The 26,790-nt window shown below is 37.2% G+C and overlaps 1 protein-coding gene across 5 annotated transcripts in view; it reads right to left on the reverse strand.

Annotated features, from left to right (window-relative positions):
* LOC150084530 (uncharacterized) overlaps window positions 1–26,790 on the reverse strand; it is a 138,110-nt gene that overhangs the window by 85,445 nt on the left and 25,875 nt on the right. For 4 of the 5 annotated variants that reach the window (XM_090375296.1, XM_090375295.1, XM_090375292.1 and 1 more), the window contains 5 exons: window positions 22,506–22,686; window positions 19,285–19,429; window positions 17,685–17,824; window positions 7,079–7,240; window positions 1,268–1,339 (listed from right to left, as the gene is read on the reverse strand). In XM_090375296.1, the coding sequence (XP_090231422.1) occupies window positions 1,268–1,339; window positions 7,079–7,240; window positions 17,685–17,824; window positions 19,285–19,429; window positions 22,506–22,686 (700 nt within the window). The remainder of the gene's footprint in view (window positions 1–1,267; window positions 1,340–7,078; window positions 7,241–17,684; window positions 17,825–19,284; window positions 19,430–22,505; window positions 22,687–26,790) is intronic. The other variant, XM_090375293.1, reaches the window with a different exon arrangement.

Here is a 26,790-nt window from a genome sequence, read left to right on the forward strand (position 1 = left end):
CTCCCAATAGATGTTCTGGACTGAAAATATCTTCCGACAAAGGACCTTGCAACAGCATCCAGAGACCAGGGTGCCACCTTTCTAAAAAACTATTTTAAAAAACTAACCATGTTATAACCATTTAAGAAACGCTTAAGGGGCTCCTTTCGTGTTGGGCCCTGATGCGTTGCGCATCCAATGCACCTTTTGCAAGGTCCTGTTTCGGTACGTAATAAGTGTGAACGAATTTGTGAAAATAACGACCAATCTTCGCTATGGCATGTCACTAAGACACGAATTTTGCTAACACAGGCAAAATAGTCCTTGAACAACTAGCCGACTGAATCCATCGCCGGCTCTCAGTGGCAGGAAAATAGCCAAAGTGTTATCTGAACGTTTGTATGTGGTGAAGACAATATTTTGTTTGTAAGTTGCTTGCAGATTACCCATAGCTAGGCATATATCCTTCATCAAGTTTCTAAATTAAAAACAAGAAATGTAATGTATAGCGAGTATATGTTTAGTTCAGCATGTTTAGAGAGGTATTTCCCCGAGATTAGCGTAGGCCTAAGGCTTCTCTGCCTCATTCACTAGATTGGAAATCTCCTTTCACAGCTTCGTTGTGCAAGGATTAATGATCTTGAAGAAAAGTACTTTAGTTAAACATATCATTTAAAGAGATATTTACTTATGGAACAGGCAATGGAAACATGTTTATTTTGTAAACCGCGAAGTTATTCATATCGTGAAATCAGGAATCAGCCTTCTCACTGTGGGAACTGCTTGAATCAACGTAGATCACGGACTCAAGATGAGATGCGAATAAGCCTCAGGTCCATCAATGTGTGCCAACCTACTGGCACAGCAAGCCATGCCAGTGGGTTGGCACATATTCGGTACATAAGTTCCATCCAGCTTTCCCAAGAAAGCTTGTAGATACGGGCAGATTTTAACCGAATATTCTTGATAATATATATAATATATTATCAAGAATATTCGGTTAAAATTACCTGCTTTAAATAAGGAAAAGCCATTATAATTTCACCAGTTCTATATAATTAAAAGAATACACTTGAGATTTGATTTGTTAAAGCCAAGCTGAAAACCTTAACGCCATTGTTTATCGCACAACAAAAACTTTTTATGTACTGAAAATTCACCTCAAACATTTTACCCATCTTTCCTTAATCAACGGAGATCTACATGGTTGAGTCTCTTAAAGTGTTACAACGCACTTAATGCAGTCCTATTAAATATACGAGTTTTATAAGGTAAGAAGGCAGCATACCTTTGGAAACACAGAACGATGCCACACATAGGGTTTGTATGCTCCCACCTCATCCCTTGAGGTGACCGACACCTATAGAAATAACAATCAAACTTCTTTAGAATTAGACTAATCCACTGTAAGTTGTTTTAATACCAAAGTTTCTGAGTCAGATATTAAATTTAGATAGTCATTATTCATTTACTACGAGGATGATTCAAATTAAAACCGCGAAGTTGTTTTGAATTATGCCAAGTACAAAATTAATCTCCTGTACAAAAATTAGATGAAATCTGCAATTCAGTTTGTTTGGGCTCTGACAGGTGATAAGATTAATGAGTGATGAACAAATGGTTCTGAGACTGATAAAAGTTTTTTTTTTTTCCTCTCAAGAAATACGTTCATTGGTTTGGCGGCTGAGATGATGTACAAAGCCTCATGGGAATCACTCCTTTGATCTGAACTTAGCAGCATTTTAAATTTCAAAATGCAATCCAACTATAATTCGTGCCTGTCTGTGCGTGTAGCACAGTGGTATCGTCACCGTCCTGTCCACACCAGATGGAAAAGGCACGGGTTCGAATTCCGTCGATGACGCGAGCAACTTTAATGGGCTTTTTTCACTCCGTGTCTGAGTTAGTCGGTCTCAGGCGTAGATGGCAAGGTTTTTTCCCCAGAATCTGGGGTTTTTTCTTCCAGCAAAACAGAAAAATCGACCATGGAACACACGCAATTAACAGACATAAGACACACTGCACGGCAGATGAATTTAATTATTCGGTGCACGAACTATAAAAAATACAGTTCGTGCCTAACTGGCAGATCATGAGTAGTGCCATGGGCAAGAACGCGCTATCCATTGCCAAATATATGAAGTGATTAAGAGACTGAGATTTTCGTTTATTGCGCCAATAAAGCAGATTTCATATACCTTTCTCAGCTTTTACTTGAATCATCCTCGTAATTATACAGAAGCATATCTCAATCAAATATTAGTGAATGTTAATAAACTCCAATATCTAACAACGAAAACACTATTTCTTACCACATTGCAATGAAATTATGTTAAGGTATGAAAGTACGTCTCATCACTTGTCCAATGCAATGAAAGTATGTTAATTTGCATTTTCCATTTCGTTAACAGGTTTAGGAACCCGTTGACCAGAATATGAGGAATTGGTCAATAACACCTTCTGCCTCAGAAAAAAATGTATTCTTTATTCTGCCTAGAGCAGAATCTCTTTATGGTCAGCGCGGTGGTATTAACCATTTACTGTACTATATAAAATACCTGTTAAAAATGCAGAATTTGAAATGAAGATATGGTATAAGTATTTGTACGGTGCCAGCAGCACCTTGGTCTACTCACTATTTCTGACAGTCTAAAAAATGGCGTATACTCTTTAATTTCAAGTGTAATTAGAAAAAAAATAAATATGCATAATATTCTAGTATATTCCTATTCGCAACCCTTGGCTGAACCTGAACTTTTCTTATTGAACCCAAGAAATAAATTAACAAGTTGTACGGTTGCTGCTTGCAGAGCAGTCCTGTAATATAGCGTCCCAAAATCCCAACATTCCTAGTTCATCAGTTCCTATCGATGACTGAACCTGTGATTGCTTCGTCCGACTGGATTTGACAAAAACATGCTATTTGGAGCTGGATTGTCGCTTAAGGTGAGAGTCTCAGTGGCAACGTAGGACGAAACAATTGCGTGGTTTTCAGAAATCCAAAAAGAATTTTAAGAGCAGTTTCTATTGGGTTGGAGGTTGGGAAGACGAAAGAAGATATTTGTTGACATTGGACTTGAACTTCTGTAGACTGTAATTTTCAGGAAATACGTATGATGGAAGGGTGTTCCAGAAAACTGTTTTTAAAGAGAGAGCAGGAATTATAGAAGCCAATTCAGAAGAACAGTGCCCATGGAAGTATCTGTAGAAGAGGCATGCAGCAGAAACAGTACGTCTATGAGAAAGCGAGTGGAGAGATTCTGTTAGAGATGAATCATTAATTAACCTAACTGTCCTCTTCTGAATGGAATCTAGAAGACCGAGAGAGGTTTTGGGGGCACCATCCCAGATGTGGGAACAATATTCCATGGTATGGCGGATTTGCAATTTGTACAGAGTGAACAGCTGTTTGAATAACGCCGAGAGCGAAAGAGAAAATCAAGTTTTTTAGATGCAGAGGAAGCAATATTTGTAATGTGCTTGCGCCAAGCGAGATTAGAAGTCAGAGTAATCCCGAAAAAGAGATATATCATTTTGCCTAGAAATCGGAGTGTCACCAAAGATAAGCATAGGAGCTGAAGAATCCTTTTTTGCGAGATATAAGACAAGACTGAGTTTAGGAAGGATTGAAATTAACTAAGTTGTCTTTGGCCCACTGGAGAATTACTTAGAGATCGGCATTTAAGGAATTGGTAGCGGATATTCAAAAAGTGGAAGCTGATTGAGCAGGGCAAGGTTTTTCAAAATGGAAAGTGGAATGCAATGTGCTATCATCGGCAAAACTATGGATAGGATTGCCAGTCAATGGAAGGTCATTAATATACAAAAGGAAAAGAGTGGGGGGAAAGAACTGAACCTTGGGGGACACCAGCATTAGTGAAGAAGTTAGATGACAGAGCTATCTACAATCAGTGAGATGGTAGATGGCTCAGTGAGCGATCAGAGAGAAAACTGGATAACCAATTACAAAAAACAGTTGGTAAACCATAAGATGGAAGCTTGTTTAGAAGATCTTTACGCGAAACACGATCGAAAGCCTTTGAGATGCCAAGAGCAACTGCTTGTGTTTCATCAAACTTTTCCTTTGAATTTGTCCAAAAATGGGTAACATAAGCTAGAATATCACCAGTAAATCGACACTGACAGAATCCATACTGGCGATTGTTGACCAGACGGAAGGTTTCTAGGTAGTTTAAGAGTTGGCGGTTAATTGTTTTCTCCATTACTTTAGAAAGAGTAGAAGTAAATGCAACGTGACGATAATTGGATGGGAGGGACTTGTCACCTTTTTTAGGAACTGGTTGGATATGGGCAAATTTCCAAGCAGAAGGAAAAACACCTTTGGAATGAGAAAGTGAAAAAAAAAGGTGTCAAAGAACAGAAGTAAGTTCAGGAGAACAGGTTTTGAGAACAAGTAAAGCAATTATTATTAGCCATATGGTGCAAGGATGCCTGAGGCTTATGCTGCACCAGGCAAAAAAACATCTGAATTACCCAGAGAGAGAGAGAGAGAGAGAGAGAGAGAGAGAGAGAGAGAGGAGGCGGGGGATCACCAAGAAAGGAAGAAAAGAAAATGAGATGATATCCAGCTCAGGACTCTGGGTGTGTCAAGCCCATACTCACCAGATGTGAGCCCCCGGGAGAACTGGAGCTTTCTTTGCATCGAAGTTCGTCAAAATCCTTCTGACATCCTTTTGACGGATGACTACAGGAGGCATTGAATGTAGCATATTGGGGATGGTGGGAGGTGTTTTACCAAGATCATTAATACATGAGTTGGAAGAAAAATGGGATGCTAGCAGGTCAGCTTTATCCTTGGCTGAAGTGACAATAGAACCACCTGGTTTTGATAGAGGTGGGAGCAGAGATGGGCAAAAATTGCGGCCAATAGCTTTGGCAAGAGACCAGAATGCTCGGCTACCATTAGGACAAGACGCAAGTTTTCTACTCTTACCCTGTTCAAAATCTAGTTTGGACTGATTAATGACTGCTTTACAATTGTTGTGAGCTTTGGTGTAGGCAGAAAATGAAGGTGAAGAATTGGAAACAAGTCAATTACGATATGCAACATTCTTCTCTTGAACAGCCTTCGCACATTTATTGGAAAGCCAAGGTTTAGATAAAGGACGAGATTTTAAAGTGGAGTGTGGAATAAAGGAAATTATTCTTGTAGGAATAATTTCACTGACACGATCTGAGCAAACGTTGACATCATAAGTTTTGAAACAGTAATGCGACCAAGGAAAATAAGAAAAGAAATCTAGCAGGTCATCCCATTTTGCATTCTTGTAATGCCAAATAATACGAGGTTGGGAATAGTCATGAGATAAAGGTTCCATTGGAGAAGAGACAATCACCAAGTTGTGATCTGAGCTACCTAAGGGACCACTCACTTCGACCGTGTACTTAGAAGGGTTGTATGTGAAAAAAAGATCAAGTGTTGGCTGTGTGGTTAGAATTGTCTGATATTCTTATAGGTAAATGAACAATCTGTGCAAGGTCATTAGAAATTGCAAAAGCCTCAGCATCTCGACCAGCTGGGTCGGTGTGACTAGATTTGCAGATTGAGATTTTGAATATTTTTCAGCCACATAAACTTGATTTCGTCAAAAACTTCATTACAACGGATTGCAGGGTCTCAATATATAAAGGGGGTCTCGTTGCATCATTGAAGGTAGTGCCTCACCATTGCCTTTCTGTACCTCTGTATGTCCCTGGGTGGGTTGCTCTTTAAATTTGGTGTTTTCATTTAATAGTATTTAATTTTGTTACGCCGTTAGTGGGCGTTAATTTTATTATGCCACAGAATTGCACAAAAATATATAAATGGAATTTAAGGAATGTCGTTATTGTTTATATGTATTTTTTGGGTTAAAACTAAAGCAGTTCAAAGTGATGAGTATTTTGCCTGTAAGAGTTTTTAAATCAGAATTTCTGGACGATAAGACCTCGCAACGTTGGCTTTTGAAACCGACTGGATGGTCACATTATGCAAAAAAAAAAAAAAAGCATCAGCATGCTTAATGGAAAAGAAAATGAAGAGAACGAAACAACTAATTAAAGTTTCTCTCGTTAACACAGTATTCAAGCTCAATCCTTTTCACAAGTGAAAGGTTAAGAATTAACCATTATGATAACCACGAGGGCCGATAAATGTAATTTGACTTTCGAGCATTGTCCAAGAGGACTGTTACAATAGAAAAACTGAATTTCTGGAAAAACGAATAAAGTGTGATCAAATTTTTGTCCTCGCAAGAGGATAAACGCTACTGAAATTCAGCGACTATTTAGTTTAATTAAATATCTGCTAAAAGTCCATGCTAGAGGTGTAATTTTTATAATTCTAAAGCGAACGTTCAAAGGCAATGAATATTCCAGAATGAAAACACCATCCTATCGGTTTCCACTCCTATTACCTTCTATTTAATCTGTCCCTACCTAAATTACCTCCGAAATAATTGATTGGTATCACTGAGTTGAACTGAAAATTGTGCGTCACAATTTAATATCGCATGAAAATTTTCGAATTTCTAGTTGTAACTGCTGATGGTCTTTTTTTTTTATTATTTACCTCATTTTAAAGTAAAGAAATCAAGAATGAAATACCTGAGCCACGTCTTACATCACTTGATTGAAATTCACATGTACCTAAAGTTATGGAATACTTCATTTAACGGTCTTAATAAAATATAAAGATCTTTATAGATGCTTTCCTCCTTCCTTTTCACATTAATACTAAGAAATTAATATGGAAACTAGAAAATAAAGATTTAATTATCATAGCATATGAAGATGTTTTTCTACATCTGGTGTGAAGAAAGTCCATCTGCTACCTCGTTTAATCATTTATCCTTAAGATGTTTGCTAAGTCAGCATTTTCTTAACCATTCCGACAGCAGTAAAGGTTGCTTTAACTCCACAGTTTCTCTTTTCTTCTCTCTTCGTGAATGCTTTAGAATACTCTGCAATCCCAAGAGACCACGTGTATCACTGCATGGAAAAAGCTACCTTAGATCTTGTGGTTAACGATTAATCCCGAAGTGCAAAACCATACTACTTAAAATATTTATAAATAAGTTTATGTTGAGTTGTAAGATACCTCATAAATAACCGGATTGGCTTTACGCATGGGGTTAGTTCTCACCACAATAAACGTGTGCAGGAAATGGGATTTGATGCAGGCTGGAGAAAAGGGTGTGTTTTCACTCTCTAAGAAAGCTACGCACACAATGTCGTTTCCAATGTGGCGTTTCTTCTGGAGCTGTAATGAAAAGGAAAAAAAATATTAATAATTGAATGAAAAGTTCAAAACAACAATAATATTACTCGCAATACAAAATCTAAAAGTAATTTTTAAGAAAACCGCATAGAGGTAACATAACAGATACCACCGATTATCTTTTTAAAAAACTGGAAAGAAAAGAAATCACGCGTACCACGATCAAAGCAACAACGGCTACAACTATTCTTTATTTGAAAAAAATCATAATGTACACGGACAATTTCCGCAAAATGTCTTTCAGCAATTCTCATCCCGAAATGAACGCAGCGAACGAGATTTCATTTTCTTCACTGTCTACGATTCTAAACAGAACCATCATTTTTTTACCTACAACTGCCGCTTGAAAAGAACTGTTGCAATGAACCTTTCCTTTCTCAATATCATCGAATTAAATGATCTACAATATAATGGTTTCATTAGGAATACGCAATTGTCCTTACATGGCACTTCTGTTCTATACTGTAATATTCTATTCCATTCTTGATATTCAGTTGAAGTCTTCTTAACAGACCTCCGCTTAATCGACGCTCCCCTTCTTTAAAACAAAAGCCTCCTTAAATAAACCTCTAACCTTTAAATAAATAAATATTAAACCTCTTTAAACACAGCACGCATCAAAAGAATGAAAGAGAAGCTGAAAACTATACAGCGAAGAATGGAACGAATTGTACTAGGAATCAGACTATTGGATAAGACTGTTGGATTAAAATAGCTGATGATGATGAAAACACAGCACTGTGCCGTGGGCATCAGATGCCCACGGCACAATGCCATATGCACTAATTCAGTGCGTATGGATACGAATTCAATAAGTGCGCACATGCACTTTTCATTATTTGGTGCTTAATACTGAACTCTAGAAACACATGGATTAGGCAGCAAACTCAAGTAAAGAATATTCTTATCAAAACTAAAGAACTGAAATGTACTTGAGCAGGACACATAGCTCGAAGACATGATGACAGATGGACTAAGAAAATAACATAATGGTACCTAAGAGGAGCTAAAAGAAAACCTGGAAGACAGCAACGGAGATGGACAGGTGAAATTCAAGAATTCGTGGGCAGTAAATGGATCGCCATTGCACAAAACAGAAGGAACTGGAAAGTTGCTGAAGAGGCCTTCATCCTGCAGTGGATTAAAATAGCTGATGATGATGAAAACACAGCACTGTGCCGTGGGCATCTGATGCCCACGGCACAATGCCATATGCACTAATTCAGTGCGTATGGATACGAATTGAATTAGTGCGCACATGCACTTTTCATTATTTGGTGTTTAAGACTGAACTCCAATCAGCGGACACCCATAAAACTAGCATCAAGGAAAAGGCCTTTTCTGTCATAAGATTGATGGTGCGGATATTTTTTACAAAGTGACGGATGGATGTTAGGAAAAAAATATCATGGAATTAACGTAATTAAGTATTAGTGGGGAGAGACCATCCGCTGATCAGTCTGCTGCTGAAAATACTTAGATTATTTGGTCATTCATCAACAGAGAAAAACTGATTGGAGAAAAATTCTACTATAAGGACGAAACGGGTCTAAATTATAGGATGATATCCATAGAAACTATGGGGGAAAAATGCTGAGCATGCGTCACTAGGGTACAAAATATGCACAGAGAAAAAAAAAAATCACGGTAGCCGCCTACAGCAACGTAACTGAAACTGATAAATTGTTTTTTTTTTTTTTTTTTTTTTTTTTTGTGGTTATATGAACTAATCCTAAATCTTTAAAAAATATAAATTGCTCATTTTTATCAGTTTACTACCACTCAAAAAAAATCAGCATGGATGGATTCTGCGTTATTCAAAGAACTTTTTTTTTCCATGAATTGCACCTTCTGTGAAGAAAATAAACTTACCTGAAAGGGCTGTTCTCTTAGTGGATAAACACATCCTTCTTCACATCCTAATTGTGAGGAATGGGACAGAAAGTCAATGTTTTTACCACCGAATGTAGCACCCTTAATCCAGCCTGGATCAAGGAGTTCTAGAATGTCTAAAGAGAGGACATACGCGAATGTTTCAGAGTTCAATTTTCTTAAAAAAATAGAAGTCGTGTTATAGAATTATCAAACGTTATCAACATCAAAGACCTCTTTATAATATAGCATTGAACAATATCAAATTCAACGTTTACTAAATCATGTAGAAAACTTTGCACCGATGCTGACAGCTCAAATGAAAGTCCTCAACTAGAGGAAGATAATGAAGAATATAATTTATTAACTTCCAGAGGCTCTGCCCCCAGAAATCGTCACCAGCAACTAAAGGGGTCGGAATACATTGGATCGGACTGGCTCTGATCAATTTTTACACAAAACGTCAGAAGCATCTGCAGTGAGCTCCACTCCCTGCAATCGCTCTTGTTCCTAGAGGAATTTGGGATTATTTGCCTTCCAGAAACTTGGACGTCTTCCAATAAACAGCTTGATGCTTTGTTCAGAAGTATCTTATCATGCAGCTACTAATGATCGCATGGAAAGAAGAGGAGGAGGAGGTGTTATATTATTTATCATCGTAATTTTCTACTTTCCTGCCTAAGGATCAGCAGTGCTGATCGCTTTGAAGCTTTGTGTGCCAACGTTACATTTGGAAATCGCCAGATCCAAATTTGTCTAATTTATCTTCCACCTGATCAATACACAAGACTCCAGAGATGAATTGCTTTCATGGCTCGCGACCACTTCATCACTGATTAACCTACCTTTCGTACAAGGGACTTCAATATGCCCGCCCCTAGACACTCTGAAGCTAGACGGGACCTCATCACCTGCATGTGAAATTTAGGGTTAGATTTCCTTGAATTACACCCTACAAGGGGGAAACCAGGCTTTAGACCTAGTGTTTCATCGTATTGCAGATCTGACGCCCACAATCTTGACCTTTGCCTTCAATTCAGACGACAAACTATTCACCTTTGCTTTTACGTTTCCGTCGATGCATTCTAGGGATGATGAATTCCTAACCAAAACCATTTTTCGGTTAATTTCATCAAGCCAGGTGTCATTATGAATTTTCTCCCCTCAACTAAGTGGGATGCATTTTCCACCCTGCCGATTGATGAAGCCACTAATGACATTGCTTCAAAAACCATCAGATTATATCTAAATGGACAAAATCATGGTTCTTAAGAGACCTGAAGCCCGCCTTTCTAGAAAACCAGTGTACCTTCAAGAAATCGAAGAATTCTGGAACCACACACGATTTTATTAACTTTAAAAAGAAACGTGCATCTTTCTGAAGCATAAACGACACGTCAACAATAGATATATAGCTAACATATTAGTATGCACGAAGAGTGAGTCCATTCGCAAAGCACTACAAGGGTATTCAGATGGATGAGAGCCTCTTCATCAAATGGGCAGAAAATACTTTGGTGAGAGTTGCGTAAAAGAAGAATCGAATTGTCCCCTCTTTATCCTTCCACGTGATTTGACTCCCCTGTCCACATTTAATATCACAAAGGAAAATCTGATTTATTTATCTAAATAAGGGTGAGAACGCTAAAAGTTACAGAAAATAAACAGTAATAATCAATACAAAACTAGAATTAAAATATGTGTATACAAAATTTACATTAAAAAAACAGAGTAAGGAGCAAATTCTTATAGATAGATGGATTAATTGTAAAATCAATATTGTAATTATTGAATACCTGAAGGAAACGAAACAGAGGACTACAAAATAAGTGATAAGTACGAGGAACAGGCAGTGAGAAATTAATTTTATAACGAGAATTCAGACGGAGTATAGTGAAAGGTATTTGTTCAAGAAGAGATGGAGAATCAAGGTTCAATTTCGAATTGTGTGAAATTCTGCCCAGACACGATAGGAGGGAGTATGTGATGAGAGCCTTGTCAATCAGTCGGCCCTGGAGAGACTGTGCAAGGCTCAAGGGGTGGATTTTTTTTTCAGCTTAGTCTGTGCTTGTTAACATGAGAGACTGCTTCTACAGGGATGGGATACACTTAAATAGAAAGGGTGCAAGAATATTTGCTGATGCTATCGAGGCAGTGTTAGGTGGATCGGAAAAGAAAACTGCTAGCTTTGAGGGATATATATCATTTTGCGGCTACTGTTAACCTATCAGTCCATGATAGGTTAACAGTAGCCGCAGGCAGATGTGAAAATAATTCTTGCACTGCTTCTATTGGAATGAGTAGCAACCTGGAAAACAAGTTTCTGGGGATTTCAGGAACTGCTGGGGTCATCGCGCAACAAGTAAATACATGGGTTGTGTTAGGGTAACTAACAATAAGAACAGGTGCATGTATACTTGCATGTACACCAATGCTAGAAGTTTAGTAAATAAATTTGATGAATTTGAGATACTGGCCAAAACATTAAAGGCAGATGTTATTTGGTATATCAGTTAAATCTACATATACCAAATATCTGCATATTTGATATATCTGCATTCCTTATCATTCCTAACCAAATTCCAGTTCTGCATTCCTTATCTCTGTGTGACGTAGTGTCACACAGAGATAAGGAATGCAGAACTGGAATTTGGGGAGTACAATGTGTACAGAAAGGATAGGAGGAGAGGAGGGGTTATGCTGTTAATTAATAAACAAATAAAATCTAAGAAAGTGCATCCAGGTGACATGGGTGGACAAGCACAATGTTGAGTCAGTTCGGTGTGACATAACCACTGTGAAAGTGAAATTGAGAGTGGGAGTGTGTTATAGGCCTAATGAATCTGATAAGTATAATGAGAAATTGTGCAGAGAAATAGATTGGGCCAGTAATTCAGAATGTCTTATAATGGAGAATTTTATCTTTCCAGATATTGACTGGTCATTCGCACACTAGCAAGACTTATTATTTTCTACAGCAGCATGTTTGACAGGCAACCAGAGTGAGTAATACTCTTGATCTGATTATCAGTAGTGATTCTCCATGCATTAAGAATCTGCAGATAAAGGAATCAGTACGTGGCAGTGATCACAGTGTGCTGATGTCGGATTTACTCAAAAATGTAACTACCGTCATGGGTAAAGGGAAGAGTTTTTGCTTTCGTAAAGGTGACTATGATGGTCTGAGATAGGTTTTAAAGTCTGTACAGTGGGACCAACTGATGACATTACCAACAGCAAATTCTAAATTGGAAGCATTCTAGGAAGTAATCTTTCAAGCTACTGGGCGTTTTGTCCCAATAAGAAATACTGTTCAAGGTTTAGGCTTAAATGGATGTCAGATGAACTAACGAGACTCGTGGCAGAGAAGAAAAATGCATGGGATGCATATAAATTATCAAATGACACAGAAGCCTATGGTAGATATAAGCTGGTGTGTAATCAAGTCACAAAGGAGGTTAGGCAGATTACGAGAAATCTTTGGCAAAGAATGCAGAGAGTTCTTTGCTTATGTAAACTCTAGAAGGAAGGGGATGAATCATGTTGGTCCACTTGATGTCAATGGTTGGACTGTTGAGGACCCTGCTCAGGTCGCCGACAAATTAAACGAGTATTTTACATCTACATTCACACCCGAGGAGTTATTCAGGGATGTAAATGCCAGAAGTTTATCAAATTCTGGCAGGGAGCTATATGATTTTGTAATAACTGAGAGCAAAGTGGGGGAGAAATTGTTGAAGTTAAACATAAGAAAGGCATCTGGGGTGGATGAGATCTATCCAGTTATATTAAAGGTGGCAACAAAGGAAGTAAGCAAACACTTAGCCATAATTATATCTTCCTTGTACTCATGGGTGGTCCCCTTGGACTGGAGATGTACAAATGTCACAAAGGGGGGGGGGATAAAAGGGCGACAAATAATTACAGGCCTGTTAGTTTAACTTCTGTTCCAGGGAAATTAATGGAGGCACTGGTTAAAGAAGCATTGCAGCATCATCCAGACAAGACCGCAGTAATAGTTCAGACACAGCATGGGTTTATTAAGGGGAAATCTTGTTTGACCAATTTGATTGGATACTACAATGAGGTCACAAAGGAACTGGATGCAAAAAATCATTTTGATATCATATATTTGGATTTCAGCAAAGCTTTTGATACTGTTGCACATGGAAAACTACTGCACAAGTTGGAGAAGTATGGCATTAAGGACAAGTTGCTGCTATGGATAAAAGGATGGTTGAGTGGGAGAAGACAGAGTGGTAATCAATGGACACTGCTCTTCGTGGACTACTGTTATCAGTGGTGTCCCTCAGGGGACCCATTGTTGTTGTTTTCTATATTTATCAGTGATATTGATTATGGTATATCAGACTTAATGTCCAAGTTTGCTGACGATACGAAGGTTGGCAGAGTAGTTAATGACAGTAAAGACAGTACGCTACTGCAACAGGATCTAGAAAAGTTCAGCAGATAGGCCGAGAGGTTGCATTTGAAGTTTAACATTGACAAATGTAAAATACTGCATATGAGTAGCAGTAATCCCACAGTAACGTATCAACTGTGTGGTACTACACTGACAGTGGTAGAGAATGAAAAAAGACCTGGGGTAAATTGTGCAGTCATATATGTAGTTTTCTGGGCGGTGCAGACAGGCTTCTAGAGCAGGCCATCAGTGATATTCAGGAATTTTTCTAACAGGGAAAATGAGGTGATTATCCCCCTTGTATAAGGCAGTGGTCAGGCCATACCTTGATTACTGTATACAGGTATGGATGCCTCATTTTAGGAAGGATGTAGAGTACAGAGAATGAGTACAGAGAAGGGCAACAATGTTATTGAATGGAACAAAGGGTTGCTCTTATGAAGAAAGGCTTTATTTTGCAAATTACAGTGTCTGGAGACTAGGCACCTGCGAGGTTATCTGATTGCGGTGTACGGACTCCGTATGAGGCCTCGAATTGTTTGAGCAGCAAGCCCAATACTGATGGTATTCTTCCTCTTGCCAAGATTAGTTGCCTGAGGGGACCATAAATTTAAATTGAGGTAAGAGAATTGTAGAGTAGATGTGCGGAAATTTGCCTTTAGCCAGTGGGTGGTTGATTTCTGGAACGAACTTCCATTTGCCGTTGTAGAAGTGGACAGCTTAAATAAATTCACGTGAACTAAACAAACATTTGGAGGTAATGGAGGATCGGCAAATATCACGGATCGGTCCTGCCTAGCCACAGGATCTCGAAAGAAATCCTCTTATCCACGTCCAGGTTTCCTTTCCTCCGCAGTTATGGCCGAATCCTACACGGATGAATATGGCATGCTTATTAAAAAGTGGGAGGGTGGAGGAGAAGGTTGCATTCGAAAACATCTTAGGAGTAGACCTAGAAATTGAAGCTACGCCAAACATCTTTTAAAATGTATTATTATTCTTAATAATGTATTTGCATGGGTTCTCTGAGTGAAGTGCATTACGTGGGCTGTTTAAAAAGTAAGGTGACGGATGTTCTAAAATAATAACTTCGCCATCTCCAGTAGGAAAACTTTACATGAACAAAGGCAAATGCGTGATGTTTCCTTTCTTCTTGTTACAGCACAAGACACTGTACACATTTGTTGACATTGGTGACTAAATCAAAGTAGCTGCCCCACTTGAAACGTGAACCAATGAAGAAGTGCGAGAAGATATGATTTCTTAATATCTTTCGATTCTCTGATGATATTATCAAGCTGATGATATTATCCAGCATTCTGTTAGATTTTGCAGTCTAATACCAGTAGGCCGAATTGTTCTGGGTTTATTTGCACAGTGGGTTGTCCGTTGAGGAACATGTAGTAATGAAGGAAATAGGATGAGTGGGGAGGCTTTTAATTTTAGCTGAGTAGTTCTTCGGCAACATCTTTCTTCTGGTGCTAAGTGGAGGTTCGTGAGCCTCAACATAAAGCCTTTGAACTGGTTATGTTCTGTATGTACCAAGGGCTATCCTAAGAGAAGAGTGTTGTATGGGCGCAAGATGGGCCAAGGTGCATCTCCCTAGCTGAGTCATAAACAGGTACTCCTTAATCTAGCTGAGATCTAATTATGGACTTATTTAAGTGCAGCAAGGTATAACGATCTGCACCCTAGGCTGTACTAGAGATAACCAGCAGTATATTAATTTTTTTTTGTGCAAATGGGTTTTAAATATTTGATGTGCTCCTGGAAGTTTCTAACTTCTTATCAAAAATTAGCCCTAGGAGACGAATACTATTCACGATTGATAGAGGGTGAGTGGCCAAGTGTAACTAGGGTTCAGGATGCATTTTATGCTTGGTACAAAAATGTATAGTTAGATTTGTGGCTTGACAATTTCTACCCACTTTGTGCCATCCATAATTCAATGTTATTTATTGATATTTGTAGATGCCTCTCAATGTAGTTCATATTCTGAGAATGGCAGGATATGGTAAGATCATCTGTATAGAGATATGAGTCAATAGTGTTTGGAATGCTATTTGTGATATTGTTTATTCTTATTGAAAACGGAGTGACGCTGAGAACAGAATCCTGTGGGATTCCATCTTCTTGTATGTTTGAGATAAAACCTGCCAGAACCTAACTTGAAAGGACCTGTGTCGAAGGAAACTTTGATGGAATTCTGAGCAGTGCAGATATGCTGCCAGAATAACTCATGGAGTTTTGTCAATGATATAAAGGAACTTTCTAGCAGGGATAAAGGAGCTGATTATCCCTTTGTATAAGGCCATGGTTAGGCCTCATATTGAGTATTGTATACAGGTCTGAGGAGGCCTCACTTTATGAAGAATATAGATCTGCTGAAACGGATGGCAACCAGATTGGTGAAGAGAACAAAACGGTGCTCTTACCTATAACGGCTTCAGAGTTCTGAAGCGTCTCGAGGCCATGTACCTTCGGGGAGATCTGATAGAGGGGTTTAAAGCCTTGAATGTTAATGGTATTCGCACTTGCTGAAACTATGGACCCATCTATGGACACATTCAATGGAAATGTTTGGTGAAACTCATGTAGTTACTCTTGACATTTCAAAGGATTTTGATCGTGTGGCCTTCTAAATAAGCTTCCATCTTATGGTTGTGAACTGTTTTTTGAAATTGAGTATGTAGTTTTCTCTCTCTGACAGCTCACTGTGGGTAATGGTAAATGGCTTTGTCTTTTAACTTCTCCACTAATGCTGGTGTCCCTAAGGTTCGGTTCTTTTTTCCCCTTGTACATTACTAACCTCCTTCCATTGACTAGAAATCCTATCCACAGTTTTGCTGATGATAGCACATTACATTCCATTCCACCTTCCAGTTTGAGAAACCTTGCCCTGCACAAACAGCTTCAACTTCTAAATATCCACTTTTAATTCCTTAAATGCTGATCTCCAGGTAATTCTCTAGTGGGACAAAGATAACTTAGTTGATTTCAATCCTTCTAAAACTCAGCCCTTACATCTCGCAAAAAGATTCTTCTGCTTCTATACTAATCTTCGATGATACCCTGGTTTCTAAGCAAGGTCATATACCTTTAGCGGAGATTACCCTGACTTCAAATATCTCTCTCTCTCTCTCTCTCTCTCTCTCTCTCGGCATAAGCAATATTGCTTCCTCTGCATCTAAAAAACTGGGTTCTCTCTTTCGCTCTCGGCGTTACTTTTCCACCAAACAACTGTTCACTCTGTACAAATCACAAATCTGCCGTACCATGGAAAATTGTTCTCACATCTGGGGCGGTGCCCACAAAACCTCTCTCAGGCTTCTAGATTCCATTCAAAAGAGGGCATTTGGCTAAATAATAGACTCATATCTAACAGAGTCGCTCCACTCTCTGTCTCACAGACGTTCTATTTCTGCTGCATGTCTTTTCTCCAGATACTTCAATGGGCACTGTTCTTCTGAATTGGCTTCTATAATTCCCTCCCTCTCTTTCAAAGCAGTTCGAACACGCCGCAACCAGTGATTGACCAATGTGCCTCATTTGTATAGCACATTAATGACCAGTGTCGTTTCCCTGTTCTGCAATTTTTTTTCTCACAAAAACGTGTTACCTAACTTTTCTCAAATATCCTTCGTTTATGCAAAAGTACATCAAATGCAGATGTTACGACTATCATCAAAATATAAAGAGGCTAAATGTATTAAACACAACAACTACTAACTAGAGAGTATTCTAACTTGCGAGAGTACTGGAAATTTCATTTGAAAAGGATTTGTAACACTAACAAAAATTTCACGTTCTTATGCAAGTTGAATAAATACGTTCGCGAGCACTCAACACACACAAAAGTTTCTAAAATGAATTCGGTCTCGTAATAATGGCTAGACAAACTAATTGGACAGCAGCAAACATGAAGAATATCACACTTTACTTCCACTTGGGAGCCAGTCCCAAGTACAACAGTAGAGTAGATACCCAACCATTCCTTGTGAATGTATTATGCACGACTGACAATCCTTGTCATAATTAAATTTCGGGAATGAATGCATGCATACAGAAATAGCTATTATGTAATTAACGAAAAAGCACTTGAAGTAAAATACAATCTTTGAAGAGGCTTACCTTTTGTGGGTCATGTTCCTCATGGGGTAAAAGCGTGGAAACGTGATACATAATTTCGATTCCTCTCCACTGAGTGTAAACAGACTCCGTTCCCGTCAAATCATGCAGCGTATCCAGACCTCCCTTATATTTATCAAAGCCTAGAAACATTTAAAATTCTTTTAATAATTGTACATCATCTTTTTTGCCTAATTGTAGTTTCTTTTTTACTTAAACCATGGGAGTTACTCATGCTTCCGAGTGTAAAATGAATATTCTTTAGCGAAAGCAAGTTATGTTATATAATCTTCAGAAATTAGAACAAAATTCACGTCTGTCAGTAATTAATAATGATACTGGTTTAAAATGTTAATGGAAAGGAGGCTGTATAAAAGTGTCTAAAGCAAAACACTTCTCTAAAATTCAATTTGAAGATTTAACAAAAAAATAACGAAGTGTGGAAAATTAATACTAAGAACGATAAAAATTTAAGAAACCACTCTGAGAAATAATTATAAAATCAAATCATTTAATTTTAATTTAAATTTTTCGTTACGAGGGATCCCCCTCTTCAAATAACACTTGTCCCTCGAATAATACGCGAATTTTGAAGACTTTCAAAAACTTTTTCCGCATTTTTGAAAGCTATATTTTAAAAATAATGTGGATTTATTCATCAGTTCTATTAAATTTTCATCCATTTCACATTCGAAGAAGAAATCTTCGTCCACAGTTAGGTACATCAACCTTACCTTAGCTGCCACCCAGCTGTACGAAAATGGCTCTTGTTAAGTTGCCAATAATGAAATTTTGCAATGTCGTGATTACTTTTCATCATTCTAGGAAACTCATTCGCACTAATGTGACCATATCAGGGCCACCCGAGAACTACTGTGCTGTCTGGGAAGCCGACGCACGCCATATCTTAAAATAACAACGGAGAAAAATAAATGAAATTCACTACTTATTTTTCAGTCACTATCTTCGTTGTCATCTCAACTGTCATCAATATTGCTGTACCAAATGCGATCGTCTTCTACGCTATCTAAATTGCGTGCAGTTCTCGTCTTTCTAAACTTTTTTGGTTATTATGTTGTGAGATTTCATCTGACATAACTGTTTAACTCTAAGCCTCTTTATTTGAGTACTGGATTCAGTTTTGTCAGCAGGTTCCGATCGAAACTTATTTCACGGAACACTAGTTGGAGTACTATTAGTAGTCATTTGGCCTGTAATACACCTCGCTATTGCTCTTCCTTTGCTAATATTGATCTCACGCCACACAAATTCAACCTCCACCTGGGCTTGATCACCAGACTATGGAAGCGATTTAATCGCTCCAGGCCAGTTTTTGTTAAAGAAGCATAACCCCCCCCCCCCCTTCATCTTTCCTTATCATTGCGATTCTCCAAAATTAAATTCTTCGTCCCTTATCGGCCGTAAAGGACGGAGACTTGACCAGAACATCAAATTCGTTATTTTGTTGTAAACAAAATTAACGAATTTGAAGAAGCCATAGTGGGACATGTAAAATGGTGAGCACAAAAGGTACGCGAGATATTTGAATAAATTCGTTACTTAATTCTGTCCTGAAATATATTTTGGGAAAAGTACAACTTACCACGAAGACGTACCCTCTCACCCAAAACCATGAGGAAATCATCAAAGAGGGGGCTCTGTTCACGATTATCCAATATCTGCTCCTCTGTACACTGACCTTCTTTCACATAGATTACTCCTACTTTCAATTCTGACTTCATGAATACCTGATTACAAAAAGACAAAAATGGATGAAGATGTATTGGTAATTGACATTAATAAATTAGGTAATGTCTCAAAATACGTCAATAAACAACAGTTTTTAAAATATTTACAGTAATCATTTGCTTTGTGGAAGGAACCATGATATGATATGCATAACCTCACCTACACATGAGCAGATGAGGTTAGACATCTACTCAACAGTTTATTTATTGCTAATCCTTCATATTTGTAGCAGTACAGGACTCAAAAATATACCGTGCATGCTACTTAACTCAATAATTCCCTAAAAGTACATCAGGAAAGTGACTAGTACTTTGTCATTGTGATTGAATATAGTTTCGGACACCATACTTTTCATTTAATAGATATTTCTGCATTATTTTGTATTATTAGACATCCATTATAATTGACAAAGTTACGTTCGTCATATGGCGTGTAGAATATCATATTTTGTAATTTTTAAAACCCATAGCTGTACAGCTGCCTTGGGTATTGTATATACTCTAGTAACTATACAATCAAATAAAGATTTCAAACAATAAATTCGTTTATCGCATCTTTAAAACTACCATGTTTTTTCTTCAGGAATGCGTCCCTAAATGTATTTACAGTACAGACCACATAGTGCCATTCATAATATTCCAATAAAATATTTATTTCTTGTGTAGGTTCTACACATCTTCTGGAACTGAGAGTGTATGAATGTCGAAATAATTATCAAAGTAGTTAGTCGCTCAGTTAGATCGAATAATTACACTTCACTGACGTGGGCCTATGACACCGTCTTCTTCATCTTCATTTACATCCCTGTTACCAGTGCCGATCCTTAGGGAAGTGCAGTGGGTGCAACACATCTCCGGGGCAGCGAGTGAAAAGGGTTCAATCTCAACAAATGACGGTGGGGGATATCAGTTCAGGCAAGGAACATCGAATAGACCGAACTTTAATTTTCGCACCTCAGTCCTCTGGAACCAGCCCTGTCTATTCCCAACACGTCCCTCTAAAATATTTACATAATCAACAATATGCATAAAACACTTTTCGTAATAATGTATGACTACTATTTTGCAAGGTGTTCTTGTTCTAGAAAACTGTGTATGAACATTTACTCATAGAAAGTTATGAGCAAGGTTGTTTCTACTCTTTGGGTATAATGTGTCAACACGCAGCAGGCCGAAACATTAGGTTAGACCTAGGGGGTTGTGTTTTTTTTTTCCTCTTAAGAGGGAAAACACAACTCATAGGTCCTCCAGATATTTTTTTACTTAAGTTTTAATTCTAATGAACCATTGTTTTCTTTTTCTATCTGAACTGTTGGATAATAAAAGTTGCATTTCATATTAAAATTTTTGAAGATGATAAATGAGTATAAGTAGGCAGGCAGGGAGGAGCAGCTATTTTTTGTTTTCAACGCGCAGGCGGCCACTTGCAGAAACGGCCTTGGTTGCGCGATACATCAATAGAAAGGCGTTTCCTGAAATTGCGAATTATTATCGCTATTGCCATTACAGTATAGAGGTAAACTTGTAGGGTATTATGGTGGTAGGATTGCTTTATTGAATTATATTAATTTAAAAAGCAAATGAGGGAAACCTTAAATTCGCTAAGGTCACGTAATCTATGCTTATAGCATTATTATCATCATAATAATATTACAGTATATATATCATTATGTTATTATTTTATTTTTTGATCAAGTTTAGTACAAATCAATTATTATTATAATTATTTTATTATAAATATCTTATTTATAATGATTTATAGATTCTATTTAGAGACAGTAAATATCTTTAAGCTATTTACAGATAATATATAGCGAAAAATCGTAATATTTTACAGTATTTCTGTAAAATATTACCTTAATACGTGTTACGATAACGACATAATGTCATGCAAATGAGGAAGAATGACTTCATTTGCATAATGAACTTTTGTAAGCATTACTTAATGAATAGTAATTTTCGATGAGACAACCCTCTTCAGTTAAAAAAAAAAAATGCAGCGTTCTTTATCTAAGTAAAATCCCCAGCAGAAAATCAGCCATTGTACAGAAAACCATTTAAAAAAAAGCCTTAAATTGTCTCGTTGGAGACACAAGTCGTTTACCCACTGCTTGGAGTTCAACGAAGCAATATCCCTCCCCTTACGGCCTTGCATGTACCCTCCTGCTCTGGAATCTTATTCATCTTGGATAACTGCACATTTACCTCCGATGTGTAATTAAACTGGGTACTTGTAGGGCAAAGCGAATCGACTCGTTCTGGCGCTCCTCGCATTGAACGTCGTAGTTACCTTAATTGACTTCATTCACGACCAACAGCATTACTTTCATTCTGATCAGCGCTACTGGAAAGTACAATAAATGATTTTTTAATGGGTATTTTAGCCGTTTTCAATGCGCCAGTAAAAGAACGAATGTGTATTTAGCAATTGATTCGATATAGGAACACTAGAATGGTATTTAAGCATTCGTAATTCAATTTTGAATGAAAAAGAAACTAAGTGAAAGAAATCGCCTGCTCACAATAAATGAAGTGAATTAGCAGCATTCAAATGATCTGCAAAACAAGTAATTGAAATCGAAAATATATTCACATTTAGTAATTATAAAAATGCGTCATTTTTATTATTTTATTTTATTTCAAACGGTCAACCCACAGGTTGGGTTGACCGTGGAGAGTTTCGAGGAAGGTTCAAATTCGACTCATTGTTATCATAGCACATCACTCAATTATGGTACCTATTTCACATCTTTTGGCCAAAATGATCCGACTAAAGCTTATTTAGAGTTTGAAGAACTATCGGGTGTCCTTTCTTGAGGTTAAGATGGCTCCGAGCAATGCTTGATCTTTAATTAATGGTACCGAGCAATGCTTGATCTTTAATTACGAAAAAGGCCGTTTCACTAGTCGTTCTGTAAATAATCAAGATGCACGTGAAGGAGAGGACAAAGACAATTTCCTAAATTTAATTTCAATATTTCTAAGTTAACTTTTAACTGTTCGTGTCGCTTTCCACGAACCCCAAATGCACTATTCCTACCCAAGTTTCCACAAAATTTTGAAAGCAATTTCTAACCTGATCCAACTTTAACAGCTCGTCTGGAGTAGAAGGGAGTTGACCAAGAACAAAAGGAGGTTTGATTCCGGCATCATTTCCCAAGGCTCTCACCACGGCTTCTCGATCATACCTATCAGCACAAATGCAGGATGCAGGCACCAGCCCGTGCAGACAGTAGCTCACAGTTCTTAACATAACCCTGTTAAAATAAACAAATCAGAAATTAATTGCTTCGTAGATTTATCTTATTAGCTATCCAAAGTATTTGGCTTCCCACTAGTTGCAATAAGTAAGGTCCCTAATCTTTCTTAGATCACTAAACTTTTTTTTTTTCAAAGCGACACACTATGCTCGGCCCAAGAATAATTCGGTATCCCACCAAAAATTTCGTAGTTTTTCGATACACCGCCCTTTTAGGTCTTTTAGCTCGATGGGGTACGTAACTTTCTTTTTATGGTCAATTATTAGTTTCCAAAAGAGAAAGAACATATCCAGAGCTCAGTGGCCAGCACCGAATATGAAAAATGTGAAGGAATTTAACCTATATCATAACTCAATAGTTGTGTTTTAATCAATCAGAGACATCCATCAATACTGAAAGGAAATAAAAGTGAAAACAATGCTGATATGGTTCAATTGGCGACACTCTTTTGGGACATGACGCATATCCCAAAGTATCGCGACACTGTCTTAGCCTATTGACTTAGTCCATGCGCCATCTGCGCAGGCCATCATTAGTTATCCAATTATACTTAAGTAGGTTTCAGATACAGTCAGTGTAAATATTTTCTTCGATATTATAATTGTCCCTTTTTCAATCGTTGTTCTTTCAACCGATTTTTATTGTTGCATTATTATTAACTGAATGTTATTTTCTTTGCTATAGGCACAATAAATATTTTCCTGTTGTGTATATATATTTTTGAAATAAAATAAAATATCATTTCTTTCCGTTATGAATGTAATTTAAATTTTCAAATATAAATCTGCCTTCCCTGAAAGTAATTCCTAAATTACTTTAGAAATTTAACTCTAATCTCCTTTCTGTTCTTATGTTCTCACCATTCAGGTCGAATTCGTTTCAAACTGACAGGGTATGCAACTATTTCAGTGGTCGAGCTATACTTCATTTTACTTGTGACGAAATGTGCGTACTGCGTACATTTCAGGGGCACTTATGAGTTAATTAACGTACGCACTGCGTAGATTAATTTAAAGCTTTCTTTTATTGTATTTATCTTTTGCATGTTTGTCAATTGACATTTATTATATCTGTCAATTGCAATGTCTTAAATTTCCATGAAAATTAATTTAAAGACTTAATTATAAAATATATTTCATTCGTGTACTTATGACATCTGGAAAGTCGATGATTACCCCATTTAAAGAAGTTCATACCGATAATTGAAACATTTAATAAGTTAAGTAAATTTAATATTTTAAATGAATTAAACAAACCAAATGCACATTCCTCGGGTTCTTTTATTGTTCTTGGAGAGTTGCAGCTCTTTAGATTTCGTGATTTTGGAGCTGAGGTGCTGACAAACTGACTTTTTTTAATCATTATTTACTGTAAGAACGCATGATTTTCCAGTTATATGAAAGCCTTTATTAATTTAATGAGATTATCTTTACGAAAAATCCTGACTTTATTAAAATTTTGCCAGAAAAAAAAACAAAAAAAAAGTGTTCTGACTTTTAAACTTCGAAACTTGTGAATTCGGGTTAAAAAAAAAAAAAAAGTCTAACAATTCTTTTATCTTTCAGAACCTGAATGCAACTTCTGAAGCAGTAAACTTCGTACTCACGTGAAAGAATTCTTCCTAAGAGCACAGGTACGCAACCCCGTAAGTCCATAATTAGAAGATCCATCCTCGGAGAAAAGCATTCAACGAAAAACTCACAAATGACTGTCCATCAGCGCTTTAGACTTGCTCGTTTATTCCACGGTAGACCGTTCTTGACTCCTCAGCTTCCTTTCAACTGCAGGATTATGACATTTCGAGTAAACAATTATCGTGCTCTCACTTACAGTATATGTGAGCACTTAAGAGTTAACAAGGGTTACATCAGTAGAAAAAGGGTAGTTACCTTAGCGGGTTACCCTAGTCTTAGAAAACTAAGAATTCTTTCAAATTTAAGGTAACCTAACCTTCTTTAACCAACAAATACTACCAAGTAACGTTACTAATAACGTTTAAAAATCTAAAGTACCCGCTAACACACCATGTCCAACTTTTTTGGGCTGGGGGCCAAAACAGATAGAATGGTACAAGTGACATGAGTTCTCGTGGGAAGCGAGTTGTGGATGGAAAGATCCTTACCACTAATACGCATTTTTCGAAATGTTTTTTTTTTTATTATTATTTTGTGTTATAAACGTTTATATTTACAATTTTATTTATTTAAAATTTATATATTTAATAATTAAATACGAAAATCCAATATTTTGTGGCACGCTAGTTTTAAACTACGAGGAACAAATACGATTGCCCACGTGGATGCGAATGCAGTGTGAATGAATGGTTGGACGTCATTGCGCTAATACGCAAGTACAAGAAAAAGTTCCACGTTGAATTTATTGACGCATTACTAATAAATTGAATTTTAGAAGGCATAATTCACAATCAAAGAGTTTCCTGATTCCTGTTAAGAGTTCGGTGAACGTTAGAATTACTGAGGGGTGAATCCGCTCTAGGAATTAAGATCGACACACCCGGCGCGCGCTGTTAATAAGTTTACTCATGCTAATGGTACAATCAAACGCACATGCTCTGTAAAACAAATTGGCGGAAGAAATGCAATAAATCTTCTTTGGAGTGGATACAAAAAAGCGTTGTTCATTTGCCAATTCTTTCCAATAGTATCTTTTTCAAATGCGTCACTCGTTTTAATAGTGGCACTAAAAAGATGTACATAACTGTTATCGTTTGAATAGCATTATTTTTTTGTTTATTTTATTATTTTTTTTTTTTTTTCATATCCCTTCCACCAAATCGGTGAGAACAGGTTGCAATTAAGTCCCGATGTTTTCTTGCGTACTAAAATTTTATTTAAAAAATTCTATTCTCAAAAGCACCTACATAACTGTACCTTCAAATACTTCATTAACGACCTCATCGCTTTAACTGCTTCCAGACTGTGGCATTTGAGACAAAGCCACACCCTTCGTTTTAAATCAAAGAGCGTGCTGCATTTCGCACAATGAGCCACTTTAAAGTCAGAGCGATGAATATTTTCTCTGATACGTATTATAAAGTTGACAGGATTTATGAAGTTGTGCAGAACTGCATAAATTTGACCGCATTAAAATAAACCAGCTTAACTGAAGTTTGCTGAAGAATGTGTAAATACGAAACTCAAATAAATTTAATCATTAAAATTAATACCATCAAGTAATGAAACCATAAACCACCTTATTAGTTTTAGTCCCTTACACTGAAAAGACCGCGTGTTATGACTAAAATAAATAAAACATTAGAGCAAATGGCATGGATTAATGGAAACTCGAGAAATAAATATTCGTAATATCTCCCTATACATTAAAAAGGTTTTCTTCCCAGTGATATTTATTGGAGCCAATGGGAGAAGAGGGCGAGGCAATACGTCACTACAAATGCAATTAATTGTTGACAACTGCCTCCATAAAGTTCACTAATCTCGTGCACGTGCTTCCCTGTCTAATATTTGATGTTTCATTCTAACGTTTTTTGTATATTAATGAATATTGTATACAGCATTTGTAGATAATTTAGCATTTTGTAAATATTTTAAATATTTGTATAGTTTCTAAATATTTCAGTCCTCTTTCGGTTGCAACAATATTCCTCATGTATTATGGAAACCGAAGCAAAAGGCTTTTACCTAGTGATCTATATAAACGCAAGTAAATAATCATACAGTGATATTTATTCGACCTTGAGAATGCCGAGCACTACAAATGCACAGGTAAATAATTACTTAGGTCATTTCCTGATTAGACATCGATCAGTGCGTATCGACAGTTGTCTTTTATGTAGAAAAGATTTGACTTTCCTCCTTATACCTCTACATTTTACGTATAAAAGCGTGCGCAGGGGTGGGTGAGCAAAGCGAGCAGGGGGCGAAGCCCCTAGTTTAACGTTAAAAAAAGGCAGAACTCTTAGTGCCTTATCCAGTTAAAAAAAAAAGGCGAAAAAAAACTTGTTTAGTACTAGCGATGAGCCACTTCGTGCACTATTATCAAGTAATCCAATAGCCAGGTAACGACGGTGTCGACGCCTACGTTTTCTGAATTTCAATCAGTTTAGCGACCGATTGAAAT

The sequence above is a fragment of the Mastigoproctus giganteus genome, chromosome 6 (assembly GCF_048544385.1).
Source record: "Mastigoproctus giganteus isolate SK-2022 chromosome 6, ASM4854438v1, whole genome shotgun sequence".
Taxonomy (NCBI): Eukaryota; Metazoa; Arthropoda; class Arachnida; order Uropygi; family Thelyphonidae; genus Mastigoproctus; species Mastigoproctus giganteus.